Source organism: Rhinoderma darwinii, chromosome 8 (assembly GCF_050947455.1).
Source record: "Rhinoderma darwinii isolate aRhiDar2 chromosome 8, aRhiDar2.hap1, whole genome shotgun sequence".
Classification (NCBI taxonomy): Eukaryota; Metazoa; Chordata; class Amphibia; order Anura; family Rhinodermatidae; genus Rhinoderma; species Rhinoderma darwinii.
Window position 1 is genome coordinate 26899706 of NC_134694.1, and position 13315 is coordinate 26913020.

Below are 13315 nucleotides of genomic sequence, written 5' to 3' on the forward strand. Positions count from 1 at the left end.
TGGTTAAAAAATAATAAATAATAGTGTTTTACAGTATCATGTTTAGGAAACAGAAAAGTCTATATTTTGCAGTGCAAGGCAATTTACATTACATTTTTCAATGTAGAGAAAACATAAAATAGAAGTTTTAAAGAAATTCTATACATAAATACAGGGAGATTAGCAAGTGACAGGGCCAAACTGTTTAACCACAGTCACAAACTACCCAGATATAGGTTTGTGTGTGGAGATCGGAGCCTATAGTCATATGGATGTACATACGTACAAACTACTCCATACAGCATGGTCCCTGAGAACTTTCTCGCTGTCCAACAGACCTATTGGAAGCAGCATGAAAGCTTCAGCACTTGTCAGCGTGGAGTCAAGAAAACACCTTTGAGGGATCACTCCAAGGAAAAGTGATCCACTGTGCAGGGCCCGAAGGGGCGGTATATGACACGGATTCTAGATGGTGTTCTTAGAATCCATGTGCCATACACTGACCCTTCCGTTCCTGAACTAGGCAGCATAACACACTGAAGAAGCTTTGACCAGAGCGTTCCCTTAAAAAGAATTGGTAAGAGAGATTGGTGGGTTCTAAGAAGATTGTGTGTCTTCTATGTGCATATCATTTGCCACCTCCCCAGATTAAAAGTACTGCTGGGCCTAACACAAGACGCCCTAAAGGGGCTGTCCGACTGGTTAATAGTCTTTTAGAACAGCTGAAAATGTCCTAAAAGAAAAAGAGAATCACCTATTGGTTCCCCTGGCCATCCAGTGCTAAATGCTCTGGCATTCCTCCCGTTTTGTTTACATGAAAGCAGCATTTGACCACTGCAGCCAATCAGAGGCCTCAGCAGGGACGTGTCTTATTCCTGGTATGAATGCTCAGCGATGGGTACCATAGTGCCTGGAATTTAACATGTACCCGCTAAGGCCTCTGATTGGCTGCAGCGGTCTCATGCTATTCACGTGTAAACAAAAACCAGAAGGACCCCCTGAGGGGTCAGCGCTGAATCGCCGGAGAAAGAATAGGTGAGTAACGAGTCTTCGTTTAGGACATTTGCAGCAGTTGCAAAAATATTTAACAAGTTGGAAAATCCCTTTAAATTAAAAATTCACTCTGGTGACAGATGCTCTTTAATGGCGCATTCACATAATACGCCCTCAGGCAACTTGAAAAAAAATAAATCAAAAATAATTAGCTAAAAGTATTTAACGCGTCAGTACCGGTTAATGAAAATTCATGAATGCAATGTGAGCCTTCGCAGTAATTTGGACGTGTCATGCAGTTTCCTTACGGCTCTTTGCTCACGCGTTCGTATATACAGATATGTGTGCGAATACTGCATGAAACGGCGAATTCAGTCCCAGTTTCCAGCCACTTGCAAATTTTCTGGGAATCCTTCAGGAAGTTCATTCATATAAGACTCTGTTCACACCAGTGTCACGTCTTCCGTTCATAACAGTCCCAAAGCAGCTAAGGCTGATCCTTTTTTTTTTTTTTCTTAAGAGAATCCCAACAAATGTATGAAGTCATAATATGATCAGCAAGGGATTTGCTATTTTTGACAGTAAGAATAACGCTGCAGACTGCGCTACTGTTGCCATAGAAAATACAAGTACCCCTAACGGAAAGGGAAAACAACCTAGTGTGAACAGAGATTAACATCTTGTACTTTACGGTCATTTTTTTTTTTTATGCATAAAATAAAAAACACACAACAAATATTTATACATAGAAACACACGTACAGAGAATGCAAAACCAGCAACTATCCAAACTCTGAAAAGTTCAAGTCTGCAAGGAAAAGGTTTCATGAGGTCTGTGTTATCGTATATAACATTATTACAGGGTCTATACATGGAGAGGATGTGCTCAGAGTCTGTGAAGCTCCTTAGGAATCCTGGAGGAACAGTGATGTCATCTCTTAGTTTTCCACGAAGTTCTGGAATACGGTGTGCTCCTTTTCTTCTCAGAAGCCTTAAAATAAGAATAGGCTGGTTGCCCAGGTAAGTCATGGTCTGGATTCTCGGCCATCATCTTCAACTTTGCTTCGATTGCTTTGATCTTAGCACTGACACTGTACAAAGGGGGGAAATAAAAAAAAATAAAAAAATAAAGTTTAATTATTATTAATTGTAGGTTAGAGAAAAAAAAAAAAAAAAAAAAAAGGTTTCAAATGGTAGAGAAGGACTGCAGCACCCGACTACACACAGGGTTTGTTTGAGTCTGTAACCATGGAGACACACAAGCCCGCATAGGAACTGTTTCCCCAAAATGGTATATTATTTTTTTTAAAAAAGATATGCAAAGTAGCTTAATATTTTTATTTAGATGAATTGGAGGAATAAAACTTATGGTATGAACACACGCAGAGTAAACACTGGGGATTTTCTGCAACAGAATCATTGCGGAAAGTCCGCAGCGTAATACAGCAGCAGCAGTGTGGGTGAGATTTCAACAAGTCTCGGCCCCACACTGCGGTAAAATGTCGCCGAATATAACCGCACGTAATTTGACCTGCGGTGCGGTTTCTTCAACTGAAGCATGTAAATTAATGCTGCGTAATCTAAGCTCTTTCGTTGCGGGTTTTACCCATAGAATTCAATGGGGTGCTTAAATCCGCAACTAAGTGGTGTGTGTTGCGACATTTGCGGCAGAATCACAACGATTCCACTGAAAAAAATAAAAAAATAAAAGTTGTTACAAACCCAGAGTTCCCCGCTTCTTCTCCAGTCTGGCCTCCCTGGATGACGTTGCAGGCCATTTGACCGCTGTAGCCAATCACTGGCTGCAGCGGTCACATGGCCTGCAATGTCACCCAGGGAGGCTGCAGTGTACGTCGAGGGAGGGGGTAAGTATGTGCGATAATTTACACCCGAAAAACGCACAACAACGTGGTGCGGGATTTTGGACCCCATTCCCTGCAGTGTTCAGGGCGGATACGCTGCGCGGCTTCACACAGTGCATCTGCCCCGAACACGCGGTGTGTGTTCCCACCCTAAAGCAGCAGATATTTAAATTCAGTATGTAAATGAGAATTTGACAATTCAATTGAATACGGGGACTAATAAATTACGGAATTTATTTTCACAACCCAAAATTTTTTTTAGAAGCGAAACGGTAACATTTCCATATTGTGCAGAAGTTTATTTTTTCATCTCGTTGCGACACTTTAAAGTCCATTAAGAATACAGAACTTCGACATGAAATAGAACTCAGCACGAGCAGACAACAAGATATTCACTTTTTATCCTTGATTGTTCAACGTCTGACCTTTGTATTCTAGCCCTTCAGTTCATTGCTGCTCCCTGGAGTAAATCAGCTTCCTGTTAAAGCAACAGCGCTCAAATCAGCGCTCAATCAATCAGTTTAACCTCTCGTGGCCCAGCCTGCAGCCCCAGGCTAGTAGACTACATTTGCCCTTCCATTTCCTGACCACTTAGAAACACACAGGTTGTTTGATCAGTGCATTACCCATGTGCCTGACAGGACCAGCAGAGAGACTGAAGCACTTGTTTGTTTAAGGACCTCCCGCTAATTGAAGAGCCTCTCTACACTCGAGTGTACTCCACATTATATATTATTTAGTAATACCAGTGCAGACAAAACTAAATAAAAAAGGTGACACATTTTTCTGTTCATTTTAAATCAATGGGTATATACGGTGTATGTTACACAAAGGTATAGGTTTGGCCATGTGCACACATGGATTTCAGAGACTCTCAAAATCAGCCTTGTATTTTTCAGCCGTTAACAAGTCGTGTGAACGTAGTCTTGGGTTTGTCCCTTTTTGCAACCGACAGCAAATCTGCTATTTTTTACCAAAACCGTGCGCAATGTAGTTTAAGTAATCGGTTATATATTTATTTATTTTTTAGGATTGTGGCGATACCATATGTTAATTTTTTTTTTACCATTTTTAAAAAGTTGTTTTTTTTGTAGGGACAGACTTCTTTTGTTGTCTTATTGAACTCAATTTAATTATTTTTTTTCAATTTGTTCTGCTAGGGGACTAGAAGCTGCAATCCATTGATTTCTTACATAATGCTTTGGAATACTTAGTACTCCAAAGCATTTTTGCCTGTGTCTAGTAGGAATATGCCTCTGGCACACCTGGGGGCCTTTGTCAGGCCCCTGGCTGCCATTAAAAATAATAGTCACCCCGCCATCGTGCTGCATGGTGCCGATAGACTGGCAGAGGATTGCCCTTCCCATTCTTGTGCATGGACAGCCAAAGACACACGCTCCACCTAATAAATTTGTTGCATCTTACTCCTGCGGGTTTTAAGCCAACACTGGTGTATGAGAAGTCAGTCTTCGTGAATTTCAATTCTTCACCATGTTCAAAATCGGTTTGGTCAGTGAATGGAAACTTTTTTTTGGCTGAAAACCAGTACAGACCAAACACTTTTCACAGATATGTTTACTACAATTGTATCCAGTATAGTCAATTCTTTGTGAGCTAAATACATAGGCAGTGCAAATCTCTCTCCTGTCCCATCCTTTTAGTTGATACAATGTATAAGAGTGGACAAATGTATCAGTCCAGTCCGCTATCCAGGCGGTTTCAGAGGACTGCCTGGACTGGATACAACGGTGCAAAGTCTTCAGCTATTAGAAGTATTAGGTCTTCAGTGCAGCATCTGGAAAGTTGGTTCCTATTCACTAAAATCACACCGAGATCTTGAAAATGCAGAGAAATTGATGCACAAAGTAAATTAGAAAGTTGCTGTTCATTATCGGCAAACACCCTTTATTTGCACAAAAGTGGAAAATGTTAGCTGCTCACCACAGAATATGGAGGATATGGACGTTACATGCACAACATTTCTGCTTCGAAAAAAAGAGCCCATCACCACCCTCCAGGAAACAGAGATAGATCAGATACATGAATAGATATGCTACATGCAACACAAAATAGTCACCTTAAAGTGGACTGAGTTGGTTCTGTGCTCGAAGATGGCTCCAAACTGATCGGCAAGACTTTTTCACTTTTATAATTATCGTATCGCTAGAAAAGATGACAAACGGATCACAATTAACCCGGTTTGGTGACATGAGGATTAGGGTCATAACGTGGCGTTAAAAAGCGTTTCCAGGGAATATACATCGATGGCCTAGAGAAGGGACCATGCCCGTGTTTACCCAGGCACAGCGGCTCATCCCAACGTGCCGCTGTGCCTGGTACTGTAGCTCAGCCCCATTCACAGTAACATTTGTATGTATTTTTTTTTAACTATTCTTAAAACAGATTTACTTTATCAATAAATAAAATATCACTGAAAAGCAAAGCCATGCAATGTTCAATTACTCCAGATATGGCGAAAAGAGCCGTATCCAAATAGAAGATGTAATATTCAGACTTTACACCAAAGCAAGTTGGCACCCCATTGGCGGTCAGTTCCAAGTGTCCTGCATCCAATGACGTGTCCTTAAAAAGCAAACACAAGGGCAATTACCAGAGTGGCATCAGCTGTATTGAGGGATGTTACCTTAATCTGTGCATGTGCCCATCTCACAACCAACTTCTTAGACAGGGCCATTTTCCCATTAAGACACTGAATAGCCTTTTCTGCTTCCTGTAAAATAAAGAAATATTTCTATTTTCAGTTGATTACATGCGTGTACTGTACTGCAGAAAGCACGTGCCATGGTATCATGCCTCTCGCCCAAGGGAGCATATATCGCATGCCCTCTGGATGGCGCTGTATGCTACTATGTAATAACCACATAAGTCACAAAACATGCTAAACAGCATTGGGAATGGGATTGTAGAAGGAAACATTTGGGCCGACACTATGAAAACCTACAACACCGTGACGGGGTCACAAGCTTCTGTCTGTTGTGTACATGCAGTAACAAGAAAGAGACAATGAGAGAGTCTAGATATTATTAATCATGAGTGTAACCGGAGATCAGAAACATTGAACCGTGCCACATAGCGACATGCCACGACAGAACTCATTCTTAGGGCTATTCCATTTAGAGCAGTGAATGAGTCGATCCGGTTTGTTCGGCGTAAGATTAAACAAGTATATTGCTCTATGGATTATACAGAAGGGTGTCTCTCTCCGCACCCTGACATTATGACACGCCGTTCTCCAACCTATTACAATATTCTCTCTGCATTGGGATCTTCCAGTTGCCTAGCCCATGCAGTCCGGTTCCAAAAGCAAGTCTCTTATCCATTTTAATCTGGATCACCTCATTATTCATGTTTACCAAGCGGGAGTTATAGAATTTTTCAATTTGCGCATACTGTATGCTTTAGACTGGTTGTAAGCCATACGTGGAGAGAAGATCATCTATAGTGTGCCAATGGGGATCAGTGGTGTGCAGTGTTACCGCACTGTTGGGATGCCCTTCTTCTGCCACTCACGGAAGAGTACACAACCCAGGATGATTCCATAGAGGTAAATGTTTAGAAATCTGAAAGGATAGCTGGAGATTTTTTGTGTAACGCCTTCCACGTCATGATCGTATTCCTAAGTACTATTAATATTTTCATTTCAGGGGAAGTCAATCCAATCCATCACTGACCCAATCCCGATCCAGAACTTTGTCTTAATTTCATTACCCTACCAAGCGCCAGTGACATGTCCCACCTCTGCCAAAAACGTAATGACAAAGATGTGCCCCTTGACTCCGAACTATAAAACCACAAGTATTTTTGTTCAGAATTCATTTAATTGTTTAAACCAGCTTCAATAAAGGGGTTTTACAGTGAGCAGAACTTGATGGGGTGGGGGGTGATCAGTGGGGGTCCAACAAGCATCATGGCCCCTTCAAAACAGCTGATCAGCGTGAGTGCCGAGAGGCGGACCCCCATTGATCAGATATTGTAATGCCATCAGTTTCTTCTCACTGGAAAACCCCTTTAGGTTACAAAAGGGGATAGGAGGGGTAAGAAGTTTTTTTAAAAGACGATGAACCCATGGTTAATTTTGCAGCGCCGCTGCTTTATGACCCCCAGAACTTCATGCATTTACAATGACAGGATTGAAGCTTTTACCCATAAAATTTTTTTGAAAAATAAAGAATAAACTTCCCCAGTAACAGAGCAGATTTCCATTGGTTGGAACAGATTTTTAGTATCATAGACCCAACAATTATCATTAAAGATTATTATACAGTTGGGATTGTAGACAAGAAAATAATTTTTATTATGTCTACAATCAGCTTTACTTCCCACAGGTTCCCGGTTTCTGAGTTCAGTGGGGGAAGGGTTTACACCCCTCAGCCTGCCAATCACAGGAACCGGGGCTTCCAGAGAGAAGTCACATCCCAGCCCAAAACTAATGCAACATTTTCAGAAGTCAAGGTGTCGTGCGCTGCATTTTCTCAATATGTTTAGGCGCTGTAGTAAAAAAACACTTACCAGTTTTGTCTCAAAATTAACAAAACAGTAGCCCCGAGGTTGCCCTTCCAGTGGCCCAGATTTGTGAAACAGGAAATCAAATTGTTTCACGTTGCCAAATTTCTGTAGTAATTTTAACAGATGATACCTGAATGATGGAACAAATAGATTCTTCATTAGCGTGAAAAAAATAAAATAAACGTGAAGTAAAAACAGAAAAAATGTCATAAAGATGTATTACAAAGACGCTCGAGTTCATATATTTGACTCACTCAGTAATTTTAGGGTCAAGATTCCCAATCCATAAGCGATGTCCATCCTGAAGTGAACCCTCTGACAGGATTGATGCGTTCTCAAGAGGCAATGATTTTAATTCTTCCTCCATCGATGTGTCCTAGAAACAGAACTGGGAATAAAGGAGTTCTGGGGTTATTCCCTTTCTAATCCATTCTATAGTAAAGCTTGTTCACTTTAGACAATCCCCCTTTATCGGCGGCGTCCCCCGACAGTTAACTGATTATATGGTCTCTTGGGACCACAGCGATCAGCTGTAATCTCGGAGGGAACCTGGCAACAAAAGTTCAATTCCCCTGCAACGCCACCACTCGAGAAATGAAAAATGACAGTGAAATAAATAAATGGACGTGCCAGGTCCTCCACAGCGAGAGAAGCTCTTAGTAACTGCTCTCCGCTCTGGTTAATAAAGAAGGATCCTAAAAGGGGGACCCCCCCCAATAGGTTACTTGAAAACGGGTTTTCTAAATACCAATATACACCTGATCAATTGCTACATTTATATCCAGTCTAGGTTATGTACGCTAAACCCATCAGCAACATAATTCTCTGTAGGAAGAATTCTAAGCCTGAAGTCTGGAATGTTTAGCTCACACAGGATTGCCTAGGTCAGGCCTGGCTAAATCTTGAAGCCATCAAAGGCGCATTCAGAAGAGACCAGAAGACCGAGGTCACGTAACGCAATGTTGCGGTGCAATTGGCACATATTTTTTTCATTAAAACTCAGTTCAAAATTACAGGAATGATAACAACCTTTATACCACTCTTCCCCATTGGGCATATATAAATGAGCAAAAAAAATCAAAGATCTGCTACTGGGATTTGTAAATATTACACGTTATTTGCACCACAGTGGTCAGAGCAACAGGAACAACTGCCCCCTCATAGTCACAGCAGGATGCCCTTTCTCCCACAACAGAGGCACCCTTTCCCAGAGGTTACAGCAATGCCCTTCCACAATGGTAGTTATACTAGGTCTTCCAAACTTCTTCTTGTAGTACTTTCTTTCCACAGCAGTGACAATGTCCCCTTCCCTCAGTATCACAGTGGATTTCCCCACTTAGCGGTCACAGCTGTACCCGCCAACAATAGTTACAGCAGTGTTCTCCTTCTCCCTTGTACTCACAGTGGTGCCCACTACTCCCAGTAGTCACAGCAGCACCACTTTTCCCTAGTAGTCACAGCAGTGCCACCGCCTCTCCCTCCCATAGCAGACACAACCGCAAAGCACCCTTTGTGGCATTAAAGTACATGTCAACAGGGGGGCAAGGCTTGACTGAGGATGTGAGCAGAAGCGCTGTACCTTCACTCCAGCTGCCTAGTATCCTGATCACTTATCTTGGTGCCTCCTAAGCCATTTATCGTAGCTAACCAGCTCCAAATGGCCTGTGGGAAAAACGGTAAAGATAGGGCCATCATCTGCCACCCAGACCCAGGTCCAAAATGGCACAGAATCAAATGTGGCATCCAGAAAATCCTGACTAGGCCTCTGGTTCAAGCTAACCTGAACCGACTCCACAACCGGTATCAACACAGCTCCTGACCGCCATATCCTCTTGCCAGGTCACCCGGACTGGAAAAATGTAAGAGGTGTGCAAAGATCTAGGCCTCCCGCGCCATGACGTGCAGGCACTCCAGGAGCGCAACACTGAAGTTAAGACTCATGTCTCTGATGTGGAGGATAAGGTTAGGCCTCTGTCATCTCGGATAGAAAAAAATGGAGATTCAATCTGTCTTAGACCTTAGAAGCGGAAGATCTGGAAAACCGCCTACACCACAACAATGTGAGAAATGTCAGCCTAAAATAAAAAACAATATCCTGAACGTTTTGCTGAACGTGGTTTCCAACAGCTTTTTGGTGTGGATTTATTCTCAGCGGACTTTGTGGTTAAACCGACCCATCATGTACCCATGAAACCCCTGCCACCTGCCCCTCCCCCACTTCTGGCACGGCAGAAAGAAGGCATCACACAGGATAATGTGAATATATCCTTCTTTTCCAATTTCTCGGTGGAACTTCAGAAAAGGCGAAGGAATCATGATAGAGGTATCTCCTATACTCTGGCCTTCCTGGCAAGACTTCGAGTCCAGTGAGAGGGAAAGGCGCACTTCTCTGAGACTCCTGCTGAGGCTTCGACCTGGTTGGATGGGCGACTCAGAGGCTGAGCACGAATACCTCGATTCTTCACGATTTCCTTTACTACCTGGAGGCAACACCCTGCAGGTTATGCTGTCCGTTGATGAAGAGAGATCTACCCTCTTTGAATGACCCCTTATTTTAAAAAAATTCATGGTGTCGAATGTGCGGGGAATCAACAGCCGTCTGAAAAGGAACATGGTGTTCTCCTTTGTAAAGAATTATGGCCCAGACGTTCTATACCTTCTAGAAACCCTCCACATGCCCCAGCTGGTTTAGAACCCTAAAGGACACTGGGTTGGCTGGATCCAACATTCAAGTCATTCCACCTATTCCAGCGGGGTTGTGCTCTTGGTAGGCAAAACGTTGCGTTTTGTAGTCACCAAGAGGAGGTCCGATCCTGAAGTCCGATTTATATTCCAAAGGGTATGCGCACATACAAAATCAAAAACGTCTGAAAATACGGAGCGGTTTTCAAGGGAAAACAGCTCCTGATTCAGACATTTTTTTAAGCCACTCGCGTTTTTCGCTGCATTTTTTTAGCTGTTTTTTGGAAAACAAAGCGTAAAAAAACACCCCATCGGAACAGAATGGCGTATTTCCCATTAAAATCCATGGGCAGATGTTTGTAGGCGTTCTGCTTCCGTTTTTTCAAGCGTTTCCCGAGGTGTAAGCGCCCCGAAATACACCTGAAAACACTACATGTGCACTTCTGAAACAGGCCATGTTATTTGCTTTCGATTTCCCTGACCACATGCTCATAGTCCCGGCTGACTTTTTATAGGATTAATAATCCTACCCTGGCCCTGGATAAATTATCTAGGAGGACCGCAATCTAATGGCCCAAGAAGTCTAACTGTACTAAAGAGATGAATAGATGAGATCGGATGACGGGATCTGTGGAGACATATTAACCCTAATGCTAAAACATACTCCCGATATTCTCCTACCCAAAGATCCCTCTCCAGGATTAATAATATGTTTTGCTCTGCCCACAATCTCCTCCAATCCATGACTTGCAATATCTCCCAAGGGGCATATCTGACCGCTGGCCGATGCTCTTGACCGTAGACATTTCTCTACTTCCAGATTCTGGCAATTGGAGGTTTCATCCTTTCTGGCTGTAGCAATTTCCAACCTCAGATAGCATTAGGCACCAATTGACAGAATTTTTTCGCTATTAACCCTTCCCCATCCAAGCAAGTATTATGGAAACTCAAGGGAGTCGGAAACGAAAGTCAGCGAACAGAACCTAAGATGAGCTCTTCTACAGTGTGTCGGGGCACAGAGCAGCGCCAGCCACGTATATCAGATTCCGTGTGATATATCCACTTTTCGGTCTGGTATGTATCAGTGTCTCTCCATGTATCTCACTCTTAGATTAGCTAGGATTCCTGCGAGACAGTAAATGAGAATCACAGCCAAGAATTGGCCAGCGAGACAAACCATTCAACTCCAATCAATACGGAGAATTCACTGTTCAACTTCACGTAGAAACACCAAGTGCAGTATCTGCCGGAGGTATCATCAGGACAAAGACGCTAAGAAGTGTGGGCAAAATTAACTAGTTCTCTGCAAAAATAACGAGCCTTAGAAAAACGGGTAACCAGATTTCTCGCACAACTGATACAAACAGGGGACGTACTTGTTATAGTATGGCTTGGAAAAAAAAACAAAACAGACCTTGCATATAGGAGTATAATGTATGTTTTACAAAGGTAAAATACTACCGTACGCCTTAGGAGGTCCTTTGATTTCTAGCCGGGCAATCTAAACTACAATTATTAAATCAATGTGTTTTGTGATTTTAAGCATTTTTATAAATGACAACACAGTCTTTATGTATCCTGTATAGCCATAGAAGCTGTATCCTTCTCTCAGCCGACTCCATCAGTGGAGCTGTACTGACGGCTTGCCTGAGTGCAGCTCCTACGTGTCTCTGACACAGGATCCAGCTAATATCGATCATTAAATTATTTCTTTTTTTAATAAGTCAATTTAAAAAGTGCTTAAAATCACAAAACACATTGCTTTAATAATAATAAAACATTTCAAAGGCGTACACAGCCGATCAGCGCTCTTCACACTAGCTTCGTGGCATCAGTTTATAACAGAAGTCATGATGGATCTGCCGTACCATGCAGGAAACATGAACTCTCACATACATATATAGTATATACACTCATTACAGACGTACACTGTATGTGTTTATTAGACTAGGGCTCCATCGTCACATGACAAAAATAAGGTATGCGATTTGATGTTTTCTTGAAGTCGCATGACCTCGGGCGCATTTTTTATCCTAATCCTATTTCATAACCTGTTGCACACGATTTACATTGTTGCCTATGCAAAACCTGTCGAAAGTGGCCCAAAAACCAGCAAGTTTGGATTGTTGGCGAAGATCACAATAAAACCACATAGGCAATCGTCAGCTGCAACGCTGCAAGCGAAATGGCGACTTTCTTATCGTACAACACATGAAAAAAAAACTAAAAACGGCAATCACATTGATCATAGAAACGCTCATTATATATGGGACCTGCAGAAGTTGGAGAGAATAATGTGGAGTTGCTGGGAATTACATCAAGAAGTTTATTATTGTTCTGTTTGAGCCCCCCACCAAATACCTGTATACGGGGAGGGGTGAATATGTCTCATGTCTACGGCAAGTATTGGTGTGGTGATCTGCTGACGCCGCCTTCTGGTCTATAGATGGAACTGCACGTTATTATTAGATCACGCTCACTAACAATAATAACATTACGGTAATTGCTAGTTATGTAATCATTACACTTGTCAAAGCCTGAGCCTTAGTAACAGCGGCCTATAAATGTTACTTGTCCACCCTAAGTTACCGGCTGTGTAGAGAGTCAGACCTGTCCGGTGCCGTCCAGCCGGTGGACAGTAGATCACAGGCCGTCAGGAGGCCGCCGTGCGGCTTCTCATCCTTCCCGGTTTTTATAAGTCCTCCATACGCAGTCCATCAATACACAGCCCACAGTGTCATCCGTGCATCTGTCCTATATTTACCCGGAAACGTCCGCTCGGTTTCAGGCTCACGATCATCCTACCACCTCTGACGTCAGCGAGCGGCGACGCAACTTGCCTGCGTCGCATCGTGATGACGTAAGCGCTCCAGTCAAGCTCCATAGATCCACTGAGAGGTAAAGTAGTGAGGGGCAGGTGCTGTGTGCAGGATTTCTATATATGTTTATATGTCTTGTTCACATTGACGATCTCTTCACATCTTACAATTTACTCGTGACATTTGTGAATTGATCCCTAGAACACTTCTTTCTCCATGTGATTTTGATCATTGCAGGTCATGTGATTTTTTTTTTGTATACATAGAATGTAACAATTTTTGTACAATACAAACTTTATTAAGTCTTCATAACAATAATCATTGCACTTCTGTTAAATCGGATGAGGTAAATGTGAAGGGATTGCTTCCTCGTACATTGATGGCATATTCTCGCAGTATGTCCAGTTATACTCTGGTGGCCGAGCCAACATCTGGCGTGGAGAGACGCTGGTTG

At 42.6% G+C, this 13315-nt stretch overlaps 2 protein-coding genes across 7 annotated transcripts in view; one reads left to right on the top strand and one right to left on the bottom strand.

Moving 5' to 3' along the window:
* Positions 1-12910, bottom strand: RBM18 (RNA binding motif protein 18). Of its 6 annotated transcripts, none has more exons than XM_075835534.1 (7): positions 12807-12910; positions 12404-12482; positions 7615-7748; positions 7364-7490; positions 5478-5564; positions 4911-4996; positions 1-2062 (listed from the first exon to the last, which is right to left on the bottom strand). In XM_075835534.1, exons 3-7 carry the CDS (start codon positions 7725-7727, stop codon positions 1903-1905), a joined length of 573 nt encoding a protein of 190 aa, XP_075691649.1. In that variant the 5' UTR covers positions 7728-7748; positions 12404-12482; positions 12807-12910; the 3' UTR covers positions 1-1902. The 6 variants fall into 6 exon arrangements, with proteins under 6 accessions (XP_075691649.1, XP_075691647.1, XP_075691645.1 ...); XM_075835532.1 differs by having other exon boundaries at positions 12653-12899; XM_075835530.1 differs by having other exon boundaries at positions 12632-12899.
* Positions 12839-13315, top strand: part of MRRF (mitochondrial ribosome recycling factor) — a 19222-nt gene continuing 18745 nt past the window's right edge. Inside the window, exon 1 of the mRNA XM_075835527.1 lies at positions 12839-12940. The gene's annotated coding sequence lies outside the window, so the exon portion shown is untranslated. The remainder of the gene's footprint in view (positions 12941-13315) is intronic.

Bases quoted from the DNA above. Each gene is read 5' to 3' on its own strand.
- RBM18 (XM_075835534.1), bottom strand. From the start codon at position 7,727: ATGGAGGAAGAATTAAAATCATTGCCTCTTGAGAACGCATCAATCCTG. The intron at 4,997-5,477 runs GTAACATCCCTC...CATCTTTTCTAG, and splicing joins GGGCACATGCACAGATTAAG to CGATACGATAATTATAAAAG. The intron at 2,063-4,910 runs GTGACTATTTTG...CCCTTTGTACAG, and splicing joins CCAACTCAGTCCACTTTAAG to TGTCAGTGCTAAGATCAAAG.